Below are 14,867 nucleotides of genomic sequence, written 5' to 3' on the forward strand. Positions count from 1 at the left end.
TCTCAGACTGACTTCTGCCGTCACTCAACGCCTGTTCAGGGATGAGTCAGTGTTGAAATACAAGTCTATCACAGAAGAGTTAGTTAAGCCATGAGTAACTTTAGAATTTGGTGGTTATGTACAGCAATTCTCTTTGCATCCATTTATATATTTAAAATGTAATTATATATTGTTTGTTGTAATAGACAATCTAGTACGTGTATATCCTGGGAGGTGGTTGAGGCAACATGTGCCTGTCTTCTTGCTCAAGGTGAAGAGGCAGAAAAACAAGATTACTCCATTTGCTTAGCTGAACAAATGATCCTAGAAGAATTTGGGAGATGTTTATCACAGATTCTTCACTCTGAATTTAAATCCAAAGGACTGAAAGTAGAATAATGTCTTTTACTTGCGGAACTAAAGTATTGTTTGAAATTATTTTTAATTTTGATAAAATATATACAGTAACCCACTTAGTTTATTTTCTAATTCTATTTCTCCTGCTTTTATATTATCATAATTGATAATTATTTTGTTGCAAATTAGCAGAGCAGTAAAACGTTCAGCTGGATTATTCTATATTTAAATTATTCTTGAAATGAATTCCTAACATTGTCCATATGTGTGTGCATATAAAATTTGTTTACTCTTATTTTACTCCCCTTTGCTCAGGTCCCTGTTTTAATGTTCAATTGTTAGAAATGAAAGGAACTGTTTTCCATTTGATTTATTTACTAGTTTTGTAACAATGGCATACTTTTCAGCTAATAAATATCCTTAATAAGATTATTTGTGTGTGCTAGCAGCATTGTGCAACAAATGGGTACCACATAAAACTGAAGGCTTGAGGCATAATATTCAAGACATCCACATTCAATGAGCAAGGACCTCAGTTTTAAATTTCTGGAAGATGAAGTGGCAGAATGAATGCCTAGAATACCATTAAAGAAGGACCAGAAATCATTGACTGAACATGATATGAACTCATATTCAAGTCTACAATCTGGTGATAAAAGAGGCAAAATATTCTTATTTCTTCCTTATTTTGTTGGTGAGCTATCCATCAAGTGCTCTGGACAATTTTGCACAGTGGTTTGCAATTAGTTCATAGGAAGAGTATGATTAGTCACAGAAATGCTATCCTTCTAGAAACCTAAACAGTGCACATCCCTCCAGTAATATATTAATATAGCATAACTTAATATTGTTATTATGTTATATCATAATTTCATATCTTGTGAGATGATATGATGATATGATATGACTTTTGGTAACTGGCTTGCAGCATGACAAGTGGAACATGTATCAATTCTATTTACAATCTAGTTCGAAGCAATAGATTTGCAAAGGATCTTTTATAGCAAACAATCAACCTCATCCAGTTTCTTCTCTAAAACTGAGCTGCGTCTATTTTCTATCTTAATGTATATGAAACCAAAAGAAGGAACTGCACATGCATTTTATAAAATGCACCAAAGTGTCATCACTGAGAATTCAACTCAAAACATTTTTTAAAAACTATGAAACTAGAGGGGGAAAATCTAGAGCAGGGGTTCTCAACCTTGGCAACTTTAAGACTGGCAAAGCTGGCTGAGGAATTCTGGGAGTTGAAGTCCACAAGTCTTAAAATTGCCAAGGTTGAGAACCCCTGATCTAGAGAACCTTGTGTAGTGCACATTCTCTGCTTATGAAATTTAATATTTACCTGTTTAAATATTTACCTGTTTAATATTTACCTGCTTAAATGTAAAAAAATGCATCTTTAGTATTCAAATAAGACAAATATATGCCTTGATTTTCAGGAGGCAGTGTAATACAAATAATAATGACATAAGAATGACAGAGAGATACAGATTTATTTTGAAAAGCTCTATAGTACATCTCAAAAATGCTTTTCATACATCTTATTTACAATGTGGATTTTTGTTATCCTGTATTATCCACTTCAGAGATAAATGTGACTCACTATTAAATTAGTACAATGTAGGAACAACTCGTAACACTGTCTCTTTGTGAACCAATTTTGTTGGAGTAATTACATTAGTAATAGCCGATTACTCAACAGTCTTATGTTTCTATGAAATTAAAGTAATTACTGCAGCTAGAAACACATCTATCTATATTATACTGTAATAAGAAAACTAGTCAGAGGGTGTGCAATGTTTTCAATGTCTTTAAGGCATATATCATTATGGTAAAATTACATTATTAAGCAAAAGTTTTGGAAAGTCTGGAAAATCTTACATCAAGAAAGAAGGGAGAATAAATCCTTTTAAATGACAAAGCTAATTAGACATAAGAACAGAATTCATAGCGGGTGGCTTAAAGAGGGGGGGGGAACAGGAGTACATGGGTGAATCTAAAGACCTATCTACAGAAGAGATTCTAACGGCATTATTCTGGAGCAGATGATTCAGAACACTTGTTGGATTTAATACAAATATACACCTTGAATCACTATGTAAAATAGTTTGGAATGCTGTTACAGACATAGATCTTGCTGTGTACGGGAGAGTGCTTGTGTCCATGTCAGGATCTTGTAGGATCTGATGTTCATTTCACATTCAAGGAATTAATACTAAGTTGGAGGAAGTCTTTTTCTTCTGGAAAGTCATCTAGTTCTCTACTCATCTGTCCGTCCATCCATTTCTTGTAACAAAATCATAAAAAGACCTTATTTATAAGCAGAAAGCTTTTCCTCAGAGTACATTCATATTTATCTAGATACCATAATTTTTAACATATTTTATTACTTAATGTCATTTAATAATTTATTATTTTCATTATTTATCTATTATTTATTGTATGGCTGCCCATCCCACGTAAATGACTCTGCTAGTATATATTATGGTGCCCTGATAGCCAAACTCTATTTTCCCTTAATGATGAGTCTGATGATTGCTTTTATATCCTTGCAATTTTAATATAGGTTAATTGAAAGACAGGAATTGGTGAATTTCCCTAGCTGTGTTCTCCCACCTAATATCACCTGACAACAGGAAAAACAACTTCCAGGCTCTGTCCTTAACATGCAGTCAGGTGACTTCAACATCTCTGGGTGAATGCCTGAGATGAGGGCTTTAATCATTTGTCAAGTTGTTTGAATTTGGTGAACTCTATCCCATTGACCTCGGAGTTGGGATATCTTTGAACACAGGTGTAGTACTCTTAAAAGGGTGCTGGACCTGTTCATTTACATCAAGAGTAATAATATTTCAGATTTTTCATCAACCCCTAAACTTTTATTATATGGAAATAATTTCATAAATACCACTTTAATAGTACTACAAGTAATAATTATTGTTCTAACTTACATTGCTTGTGACACAAAACACAAACAAACACAAGTTACTAAGGAGTTGAATTATTTACCTCAACTAGGCAGATAACAATAGACAAGTTCATCAAGCAAGGTCTTTGCAAAGAGTCCTGCCTTAATAATTCCATTTCAAATTTAGGTAGCAAATGGTCCAAATTCTTTCCAGAAGTAAGAGAGCCAAGTCAGGTAGTTAGCCAGTCTAATAGTCAAGAGTTCAAAAGCAGGGAAACACAAGAACGAGTCATGAAATGAAATTCCAAACTATTGATTCCAAGTAAAGCTGAAGACAAAATGGTTCCAAAAATCAATCTGGGCATGTGGCTTAAATATTCAGGCTTCACTCTTTGTGTCAGCCCTCCCAAATAAACCAGATAGGAAACAAGACAAGATGAACTGATACTATTTTATTGTAAGGCTACATTAACAGAATCTTGCAAGTCTGAAGAAACAAAACTTCCCATCTCCACTTTAACTGTGTGATCCATTAGGGACTTTTCCTAAGTTTCTTTTCTTGACTGCAGTTTTTCTCCTGCTTCTATTGTCTGAGTGTTTCCTAGACAACATCTTGTCTCCTCTTTCTCCAAGATAATTGATAGGTTCCATTACACTTTACCTAGTGAGGAACCTCATTGACTAATGTTGCTTTGCTTACTGCTGCATACTTTGAGATCTGGAACTTGGGAGTCATGCCTCATCCTTCAATTGATCAGGAGACGCCTGTGGTTGATCAACCCCAGTGAATCACACCTTGATGAATTCTGAGGCTGACAATCCATAGGCTCATCTGAAGCAATGTTATGAGTCAGATTCTGAATCTGAATGATAACCCATGTCCATAATAATACATAATTCCATTAACTCTTAAAGGTCAGTATTGATCAGTTTGGGGAACTCTGATTAAATACATATCTAGTTATCTGTTATTCCTGTTTTATCCTATGTCCTCCTACATAAAACAATTTGGGTTTTGATCATTCTTCCACAAATATGATTTAGCACTCTTCTACAAATATGACAAAGAGGTTATCAAGACCATTGGGAAAATTGCTTCTGACTTCAACCTGCATTCCCTATTGTGCAGATAATATATTATTTGGAAGTTGAAGAAAGGTAAAATAGAAAGGAGCAATCGATAAGTGATTAGGTTCATAGCTTGAGAAAGATTCCTATTATGAACATTTGGACATTCCTCTCTTATTAGTAAAAAAAATGGTGTTTCAGTTCACACAGATATTATGGTTAAGAACAGAAAAAAAGTTCCCACCTTAGCAAGCTGGGAGACAAAATAGTTTCTGAAAGTGAAAATAATCCCATTGTTGAGATTTCTGTCACCTAATACCATTTTCTTTTCAATAAATCTGGCTAGGGAAGCCTCTGTGACAATCTTGGTTTTGGGTGAAATCAATTGTCCACTTCTTGACAGCTGCAAAGAATGTACCGTAAGTTTTGGCAGTGACTGCCAATTAGAGTGGCTATGGCCAGCAGCACCTCATTCTGGCCATGCCCATTGGCTGTTCCCATGACCTGTCATTTGGGCTTAGAGGAGAAACCGGCAACTCTTACCTTTTTATACCTTGTCACATAGTAAATAGTTTATGCTAAACTTATAAAAGCAAAGTAATATAAATGTTGTAAATTCTGCTAAGACTCACAGCAAATGTAATTTTTGCTTTTAACAACATCACAAATTTCACTGTTTCATTTGTAAACTGAAAATTATACTATGCTTCACAAAATACAAACAAAATGTATTAAATATTCTGGGTCATTTAGTACTACCGTGATGCGGGTCACATAAATATTGCATATGAATGTCAAGAGTTGAATTTTGACTAATGTTGCAATCAGTGGGTATGCATGTTGGTTTGTGCAATTTATCAGAATTGTAGCTTGAACCCTGTGGGCTATTACCATAATGAAAATTAATGGCCACTAATATTTTACAATAAGCTGTCCTGCTCAACAAGGCTTCTACTCACTGCTGGTGAAACCAAAACAAAGTAAAGCACTTTTCAATTATAGGACAGAAGGTTTTTTGAAAATGCAGATGAACACAACATATTAAGTACCTTTGCTAAGGAATAATATTATTGTTGATCAAATATCACACTGTCATTTTCTAGAAAAATGTCCTTCTGATCCATGAATTACAGGATATAGAGTATTAACTAAAGTGTATTTTACATCATTAGCTTTACAATCTCATCCACAACTAATTGGAGCAAAGCTGGACCAAGAGTTTCTTCATCAATGAATGCAGTGTCACTAAATAAACAAAAAGTTTGCGAAGTTTATATGCCTTTACAACAGTGTGAACATTTTCATAGAATCATAGGATTAGAAGAAATTTTGGTTTTCTACCTCTTGACAGTGCAGGAATCCTCAGAGCAATGGGGATTTCATTTTCCCCATCATACACATTTCTTCAAGACTTTAACAAGCATCTTTTGCATAAGTTTATTCTACAAAAAGAATACAGTGGTAAATCACTGAAAAATATAACCTATTCTGCACAGTGATTGCTATTTTTTTACTCTTAGTCTTTTACTTTTGAATTGCCAGATAATTTAACTACCAGAAGACAGGCTAGGTGGTCAAAGGCTAAACTAATGTAATTTTAACTCTCTGAAAGAGTAACAGGATATATTTGCTTTTATTCTGCAAGTGAAAATCCAATATTTTGGATCAGACCTGATGCTAAAACTTCACCATGCTGGTTGACCCTTTATCTCCTTTATCCAAAGATTATCCAAGATTGATCTGGACTTTCATTTTTCCATTGGTGATGATGATGAAATTAGATGCAAGTTGAGCTGGGCATTGGGGGGGGGGTTCCTCCTCTTTGTCTCAATTTGTGCCAAATTGAGAGGCCATATTGAGAGATAGTAATTTAGATTTCTTAGTGATCTGCACAACAAAATTAGTGTCAGGGTTCTGTAACAAAAGGGCAGATAATGAGGCTTGTTGTATGCCTACATGGGGTGGGGTAAAATAGAGAAAATATAACTAGACGTCAAGAAGCATTTATACTTGGTATCTCACATATTGCATTCCTCTTCTATTTTCTGTGGTAGTAAATATATTTTCAAGGAGAAGCTCTGTTCTCATATGCGATCACAGCTGTAGAACTATGTTTTGGCTGTCTATTCAATAATTTGGGCTAATTCCTAAATTATTGGTTTAAAAATGTATAAGATATTATTACATTACAGTTTTATTTATGAATAAAATAGCTAATCTAAGGCACCCCTAAACTTTGGATTCAAGCTTCTAAGCTCTAAGGCAGGCATGTCAAACTCGCAACGTCACATGACGTCGCGCGACGTATCGCGACTTTTCCCCCATTGCTGACAATGGGGTGGGCGCGGTTTTGTTGTGATGCATCCGGCCCGCAGTTTGACATGTCTGCTAAGGTAGCCAGAATGATCAATGACAAAATGTTGGGGTAAAATGGAACTTGTTTGCTAGAACTTGTTTGTGTCTAGGAGCCCCACAAGAATTCAAAGTAAAATTACTTCGACTAGTCCATATATTCTCTCATTACAGTACTAGAAACCCCTGGATTCCAACCTTGTCCTGGGTATACTTGTTGTGCACTCTTAAAGAGCCCTTTGTTCATCTGTCCCTGTTTGTAGTAGCCTCCTGAGGAGATTGCCTTTTCTCTCATCAGAGAAACACTGTCCTGCAAGAAGCTTGTTTGACATCTAGCCTTGATTTTGGAAAAGTTTTTCTTTGTCATCTATAAAACTTTCCCTTTTTTTAAAAAAAGCAGCAACTGCAGCTAATTCCTGTGGATGAGAAAGAATGCATGTATGACCTCAGCTACTCAGTAACTTTTTTTTTCTCATTCTTCAGCCTTGCCCTGAGATGCTACCTGGTGATCATCATAACTAAAGTTTAACATATTTGGCAACCACCAGTTTGGAGAAATTTATTTATTTATTGGAAATAATATTATAAATAAATACTACTTATTCATGAAAAAATGAGAACATAGTGTAAAAGTTAGTTACGCTTATCTTAGGTTCGTTAGTGCAAGCTATGTAGTTAATATAATTTTTTCTCAGATGCTGTCCAACCTATCCAGATTCTTTTTGTTCACTCACTTCCACTCTCCTTTCTGCTCCAGTTTAATTTTATCATCCAATATTTTTTTTATAGCCAAGATCATGAAGTACATACATTGTTGTTGTTAGTTGCAAAGTCGTGTCCAACCCATTGCAACCCCATGGACAACGTTCCTCCAGGCCTTCCTGTCCTCTACCATCTTCTGGAGTCCATTTAAGCTCACACCTACTGCTTCAGTGACTCCATCCACCACCTCATTCTCTGTCGTCCCCTTCTTCTATTGCCCTTAATCTTTCCTAGCATTAGGCTCTTCTCCAGTGAGTCCTTCCTTCTCATTAGGTGGCCAAAGTACTTGAGTTTCAACTTTGGGATCTGGCCTTCTAAACAGCAGTCAGGGTTGATCTCCTCTAAGACTGACTGGTTTGAACGCCTTGCAGTCCAGGGGACTCGCAGGAATCTTCTCCAGCACCATAGTTCAAAGGCCTCAATTCTTTGGCGCTCAGCCTTTCTTATGGTCCAACTTTCACAGTCATACATTGCAACTGGGAAAACCATGGCCTTGACTATATGTACTTTTGTTGGCAGGGTGATGTCTCTGCTTTTTAGTATGCTTTCTAGATTAGTACATACATTACACCCAGCAAATGTCAAGAACATGCATTAAAAAGATCTCATGTGGCATGTTTAAAGAAAGATATAACAATTTTTGCAATACTAACATTCCTTTGATCAGGTCCTTCTTGTCAGTGTGTACCAATAGATCAATAATTCTGAATGAATGCTTTTGTCCACATTCATTCTACAAAATACTGATGGATATAAAGTGATTACTTACTCCTTAAGGCAGCATGGTGAAGGCAGGCTGGAAATATATAATGAATATATTCCAGTTTAGTTTATTTCTATTATCTCCCTGCTTTCCGAATTGTCTATTTAGTAGCATTTCCTCATTGCTTAGGAAGCTTATATCAAAACAATCTCTGTTCAAGTCATGCAGTTATGAATTTCATTCCAGTCATTGCAACATTATGATGTTATATTATGATGACAGCTTTGGGTTGATGCTATTAAACTAATCATTTTTCTTTAGCAATTACATGAAATGTACTCCTGGCTTTTAGCCTTTGTTTTTAACAAATAGCTTGTTTTATTCTGTATGTTCAATTACAGTTTGGAAGAGTTATTATCCAGTGCACAGTAATGAAGAGGCTAATCAGTACACAAATCAGTAAATAATGCACCAAATCCTTTTAAGGAAAATGAGTGGAATTTTGCAGCCGGCCATCCCTCATGCACAACAAGTTTCTGTTTCTAAGGAGTTTCCCTTTAATCATTTCCATCCTATTTCATTAGCAGAACAAACTTACATACCTATATAAATGCCCTTCATGCTCTTCCCTTGCAGGGTAAGCAACTTTATACAAAGCAGAGAAAGCCAACAGTATAATAGTCAGCTCAAAATGTAAAGAAATAAAACTAAGGGAGATAGAGATAAATATAATTTATACCAATATCAATCATTCTCCATAGCTTACTATTGTTTTGTAAACCATCTTTGTTCCCACTACATTCATATTGTTTCTTACATTTCCCTTAGTTCTTTAAATGATTCCTCTTTCTTCTAAATAATTGTAAGCCCCCCCCCCCCTCTTTTTCAGGAGAAGGATCTGCATGCATGTTTTGAGTGGTCAAAAAACAGCTTGAGAGATGAGGCAGCTTCAGTGTGTCGGAAGGAAGGCCAGCAGCCTCACTGCTTTGTCATCTACATGTGGGGTCAATTGCTGATGGGAGGGTGTTGAAGGAGGAGGGAAAGGGTTTTCTGACACCCTCATACTTATCCCAAGGAGTGACCTCTATACCAGTGCAGAGAATGCAATACAAAGAGCACTAGTGCCAATGGTGCTCCCACTCAACCTCAACATTTGTGGATTTGGTTGCAAAGACAAGGGAGACTGTATGAGGTGGACATGTTTTCATTTTCAAAAATTGGCAGATCCCAGCTGCACAATTTGCAACCACTGCCAGGAAAACATAGCGGCAAGGAGAAGCAGGCTGGGCAAGACAGCCATACAGTTCATGGAGGCATTTCATGAGATATAGCCAGCCTGCCCTGCCAGCCACAGAGAGACAAGAAGATGGTCCAGCGAAACTCAAAGCATTTCCACCTGGAAGTTGGTTGGGGTGGGTTGGGGTGGGGTAAATTAATCCACTGGTTATAAACCAAGGTAATGCTTCAGAACCAAATTTTTTAACAGATTAGTTTTGCTGGCACTGCATGTACTAGAAAGGAGACTTGCAAGTGTTTTTTAAAAAAATGTTCTGCTATTATATTAAAAGAGAGGAAATGATGCAAGCACCTCAGAAAGCAGATGGCTCTGGGTTGTAAACTGACATATCCATTAAGCTAAGATAGAAACAGCTTTGAAATGACTTGCATATATTATAAGTAAATTGGCTTGATGAAAGACCATTCAGACTTATTATCAATAGGACAATCTATTTTCTCTTGCTTTTCTCTCTCCTTAAGATTTTTCCTACCCTGCAGAACTTGAGGAGGGAAGGAATTTATTGCAGACTCAAAATTTTATACTCCCTGTTTGCTATTTCTTTTTAGCAGAGCTCCTTTGCGTGATAGCTTTGCTCCTTAATGTGCCCCAAAGTGAGGGGGAACTGCAAGAGCAACAGTGGGCAATAAGCAGCCTACCTGAAACAATGATGATCTTCTTGCTCCTCTACCTGTAGCAATTCACTAAAGCTGAATGATGTTAGGAGAGGCAGTAATGTCTAGGATGGCATTTTATTCAGGACTCATATTCAGATGTAGGCCTCAGTTACATCTTTTATCAGGGTTCTCAGACATGGTTTATGACCCCACCAGGAGCAGCTTTGAGAGGTTTGCACGCTATTTCAGCTTCTGTCCAGGAAACTGAAGCACTATCAAAACTTATTTCTATTTCCCTGTGCAAACAGGATTGCCCCAGCAAAATGTGAAACAAGGCCCAGAAAAGCTCCTTCCTCTGAGGTCTAGGAAGAGATCATCAAACCAACTCTCCACCAGTTTGTGTCAAGAGATGGATAAGGTTTGCAGCTTGATGTTCTTTTCACCTGGGAACAGCCATGAAGATTGTGCCAGATTCAGAGGACAGACTTGGATCCAAAGTCCTGGCCTTTTTCTGCTGCAACTGTTCTACTCTAAGGTTGTTACGCCAGCCTCAGGATCACCTACACCACTGTCTTATTTGGGCCATATGTGCAGTAGGTGAAAGCTGGTTGCCTTCATGATTGGTATGAAGGAACATAGCCAATGCCCAAGGCAAAAGAAGGTCATTCTCACACGGCAAGTTCATAGCAAAAGTAAGCCTAGCTGGAATTACTTAGGGTGGAAGGGACTGGTAGCCCAAGCTGTTTCTCACTCATTCTAAACTGAAGTCAAGACAGCAGGTGTAATGTGTGGAGGTCTGAGGGCCATCTCTCTGCCAAGCTCCCACTCAGCCTCCTTCCATGGGAACAAGGAGGGCAGATTTGCTGTCCTGCTGAACCTGCTTTTAAGCACTCAGAAACCAAGAAGGGAAAGTAGCACAGCAGAAACAACTCCTTTGCACTTAGCAGCCCATAGTGAGAAGCTAAGTGAGGAAGGGCTGACATATTCCCATGGGAAGCAAGGGTATCACTTGCCCAGGTCAGCATGGAGTGAGTCTTCTAGGCACAAGAAGCCAAACACCGCAAGGTCCTTCTGAATGGTTCTGCTTTGGTGGCAGAGGTCTGAGCTTGGAGCTGGTGGAGAGATGGGCTGCAGACTGAGGAAGTCATTTGGTCTTTCTTCTTGCATTGGGCCATTCAACTGCTCTCTGGGAAATCCCATTTTTCCAAATGGAGTGAAGTATTAAATATTTCATTTATGCTTCACCAGTCTGTTGGAAAAAGTAATCAAGGAAGGTACTAAAGAATCTTTCAGAATTTAAATAGCAGCTCACTTTCTAAGTCTACCCGAAGAACAATTGTTAATATGAACAATTGCAATCTATGGACAAAGACCTTTTATTTAAGTATAAAGAAGAAATGCTGCCTTACAATATTTGAAATGGAAAGAACAGCACTTTTTTCATATTTATAAATAAAAGGTCTTTGTCCATGCACAAAAGGAAAATAATACAAGGTAGGTGATATACTAAACAATCCCTCCTTTTTTTCACTAAATCAACACCTTTTTCCCCATAGAAGATTTCTTTTCTGCAAAGTACAGCTTTTATGTTTGGTGGGATTTTTTTCTTCCAAAAAATGAGTTTCTGATAAAAAGAGTTTTTAAAAATCTCATTCAACTCTGTTAGAAAATGAGATATTAGAGAACATTCACATAATTAAATGATCTTATTTTTTTTAGTTCGGTGATGATAATAACATGGCCTTTTAAAATTAAGAAAAAAACCTATCAGAAATGGGTTCAGTTGTTTTGCTTTCAGGTGGTTTTTTTTTTGTTATTGACAGAATTTAATTTTTAGTCACACAATGGATCTGTTCAATATAGATTACTGAGGACTGCTGCCATAAATAAAGAGGATAAAACTGAACTGAATGCCTTTCATCAGTGCTGTATAGCAACTGGTTTTAAGAGAAATGGTAAGTAGAAGGACTGTCCTGTTCTGCATATCTGAACAATCTGCCAGCAAGTCCCTCTGAAAACTAATAAGAAACTTACAGGCTGAACTATGAAATCTACTTAGACAAATGAAGAACCTGAATTCTGGTTCCAGTTAATCAGTTCAGAAGGGACAAGAGATTTCTTTCCCCCTTTTCTGATTATATTTGTCTTCCAAGAGATTTCTTTCCCCCTTTTCTGATTATATTTGTCTTCCATTTCCTATTCATGTCCCTTTTAGCCTAGTAAAGTCTGCAGAAAATTGCAATAAAATGAGATCTTGTACAATCATATACATGACATTGAAATAATAGTTGTAATTGTAGTTATTGTTAATAATAATAATAATATCAGACACATCGACCTACAACCAGTCTATGAACCCCTCAGAACTCAAATCAACTGCAACCAGAGACAGCACCAACCCTCAACCAACCCATGCAACCCCCAACCAGCACTTTACCTCCCAAAGACCCTCACCTGACATGACCTCCCTATCACAAGACCCATCAAAAGACCCTCACTTGTGACCCACACATCATAAGACCAACTACAAAACCTTCAGTTGACACAACCCACTCATTTGACCCATCACAAGACCCTAACCTGATGTGACCCTCACCTGACATAACCTCACTATCACAAAACCCACTGAGCACATGAAGCCCTTATAAACAGAAGAACACCAACACTGATATCCCCTAAATTCCACTGAACATGTTACCTAGCCTGGTAATGAAACATTTGGAAACCAACCCACAAGTTCAAAGAACGAACCTCCACCCTCGTCCTTCACCCAAAATACAGATATTTGTCATTATCACAAACTTCCGTAAGCTTATTGAAACTGGCTCTACTGAAATCTGGTGTGCTTATACAACTATGCTCTGATTTTTATTTTGATAGTATCTTGATACTCTCCCAAAATTCCCACTACATTTATCTCTTCAACCAGCTCATCTCTATTGGATAGGATAAGCACTAGAAAACTGAACACTTTGTCTCTTCTTCAACTTTCTGGAAAATAATACTGTTAGCAATGCTACTGAAGATGTTTTTGGATCCTGCAGTCTTGGCCATGTAATTATGCAATCTCCAGTTATTATGATATTTCTCCACTTTTATTGACTCTGTGTGTGATTTTTCACTATTGATTATGTTGATTATGTTGTAAGAAAAGTGATTTTTTAAATGAATGGGACTGTTTAAGACAAATGGAAGCATAACATGAATAAGTTGAAAAATAAGAAAAATGCCATAGCCTCAGAGCTGCAGCCTGTTGTATGTCTTATCACAACTTCCCTATGGTAATGCTTGGCACCCTGAGCTATCCCCCCTTCTTCTTTCTTCTCACTAAGACAATTGTTCTCTTTGGGACAGTAGAAAGTCAATAACCTAAGATCCAGTATTATTACTTATGAATATCCCCGTCCTTTCTGAAATGTATAATATATATAATGTATACATATGTGGATATCTTTTGTTTACTGGGACAACTCCAGTATGTACTGTTTACATAATAAACACTGCAGTGGGTCTTGATTATTCAATTTGGGTCCTGTGTTTTGATTCCACAGTGTTGAAGTTGAAAAAAGGAATCTATTTTTTAATCATCCATGGCGGTCAACAGAAAAATAAGTCATTGGTTCTGTGAAGCCATATCCACTTTTACTAAACGACTGGTTCACTACTAGATCATCACAAGCAGGATGCTTATATATGTACATTGTGTTGTGAGTGCCTTCATATATTGTATGACTATATTGTGCTCAAATATATCAAAATACAGAATGGCAGGGATCTTTGAGTCCTAGTCCAATCCCCTGCCTAAGGGGGAAACCCTATACCATTCCAGACAAAAGGTTTTCCAATTTCTTCTTGAAAACCTCCAATGTTGGAGGGCCCACAAATTGTGAAGACAAGCTGTTCCTTAACTTTAGATTGAATCTCTCCTTGATAAGTTTCTGTTATCTCTTGACTTGCTCTCAGATGCTTTGAAGAATAGGTGGACCCCCTCTTCTATGTGACAGCTTCTCAAATATTGGAAGACTGCTATCATATCACCACTAATCCATCAATAATGTCATGTCATCAGTAAATGCAGGGCCCAAAGCTAGCCTCCTATGTCACTTGTTGTAGCTATGGAAGTATGTGTCCATATGTGATTCCACCTACTGTACATATGTTTGGAAGGACTGCAATATTTATTCTAGAATTTTTCAGACAATATATTCTGAGCCTTGAATCTTAAGGTCTGTCATTCATTTTTTCTGCCACAACGATCATATTTGATTATATCAAATCATCCAGTATCAACTTGCTTTTATGTTACATTTGCTACAATTTAATTTAATTTGTTTTTACTTTTTTATTATAACAAGATCAAGGGGAATTATTCTCCTTACTGATGTGCTATCTTTTGTTTTATATTCATCCATCCTAGTTGGATTGTACAATCTGCAGTGCATTTTCTAATATGAACTACTTGTAAAAAATTGCTCTGTCAACTTAGTAACTGCACCATTAAATCTGACAATAGAATTATACATATCCAAAATTATGATAGCTTTTAAATACGGGGAGGGGGAGAAATTTTCCAGACACTCCAAATTCCACCTCATTTTTCTGCAGCTCATTGTTGCCTTCAGCTTAATAGCATATGGGGCAATATCCCCTTCAGCTTAATAGCATATGGGGCAATATCCCACTTACATGTATAATAATAGTTCCCTGCTAAAAACAGAATTATTTACTTTTGTTGCTATAAGAACGAAAGAATATTCCTCCCAGCAGAATACTATTCTTTCAAATTCAAATTAAATTTTAAAAGAAATCAAATTATTGTATTCCTTTTATTAATGATAT

The 14,867-nt window shown here is 36.7% G+C and overlaps 1 protein-coding gene across 8 annotated transcripts in view; it reads left to right on the top strand.

Moving 5' to 3' along the window:
- Positions 1-765, top strand: part of TESMIN (testis expressed metallothionein like protein) — a 34,015-nt gene extending 33,250 nt beyond the window's left edge. For all 8 annotated transcript variants that reach the window (XM_039331250.1, XM_039331253.1, XM_039331251.1 and 5 more), the window contains one exon: positions 186-765. In XM_039331250.1, the coding sequence (XP_039187184.1) occupies positions 186-378 (193 nt within the window). In that variant the 3' untranslated portion in view covers positions 379-765. The remainder of the gene's footprint in view (positions 1-185) is intronic.
- Positions 766-14,867: the final 14,102 nt, after the last annotated feature.

Source organism: Crotalus tigris, unplaced genomic scaffold, assembly GCF_016545835.1.
Source record: "Crotalus tigris isolate CLP2741 ecotype Arizona unplaced genomic scaffold, ASM1654583v1 scf7180000024436.1354646, whole genome shotgun sequence".
Lineage (NCBI taxonomy): Eukaryota > Metazoa > Chordata > Lepidosauria > Squamata > Viperidae > Crotalus > Crotalus tigris.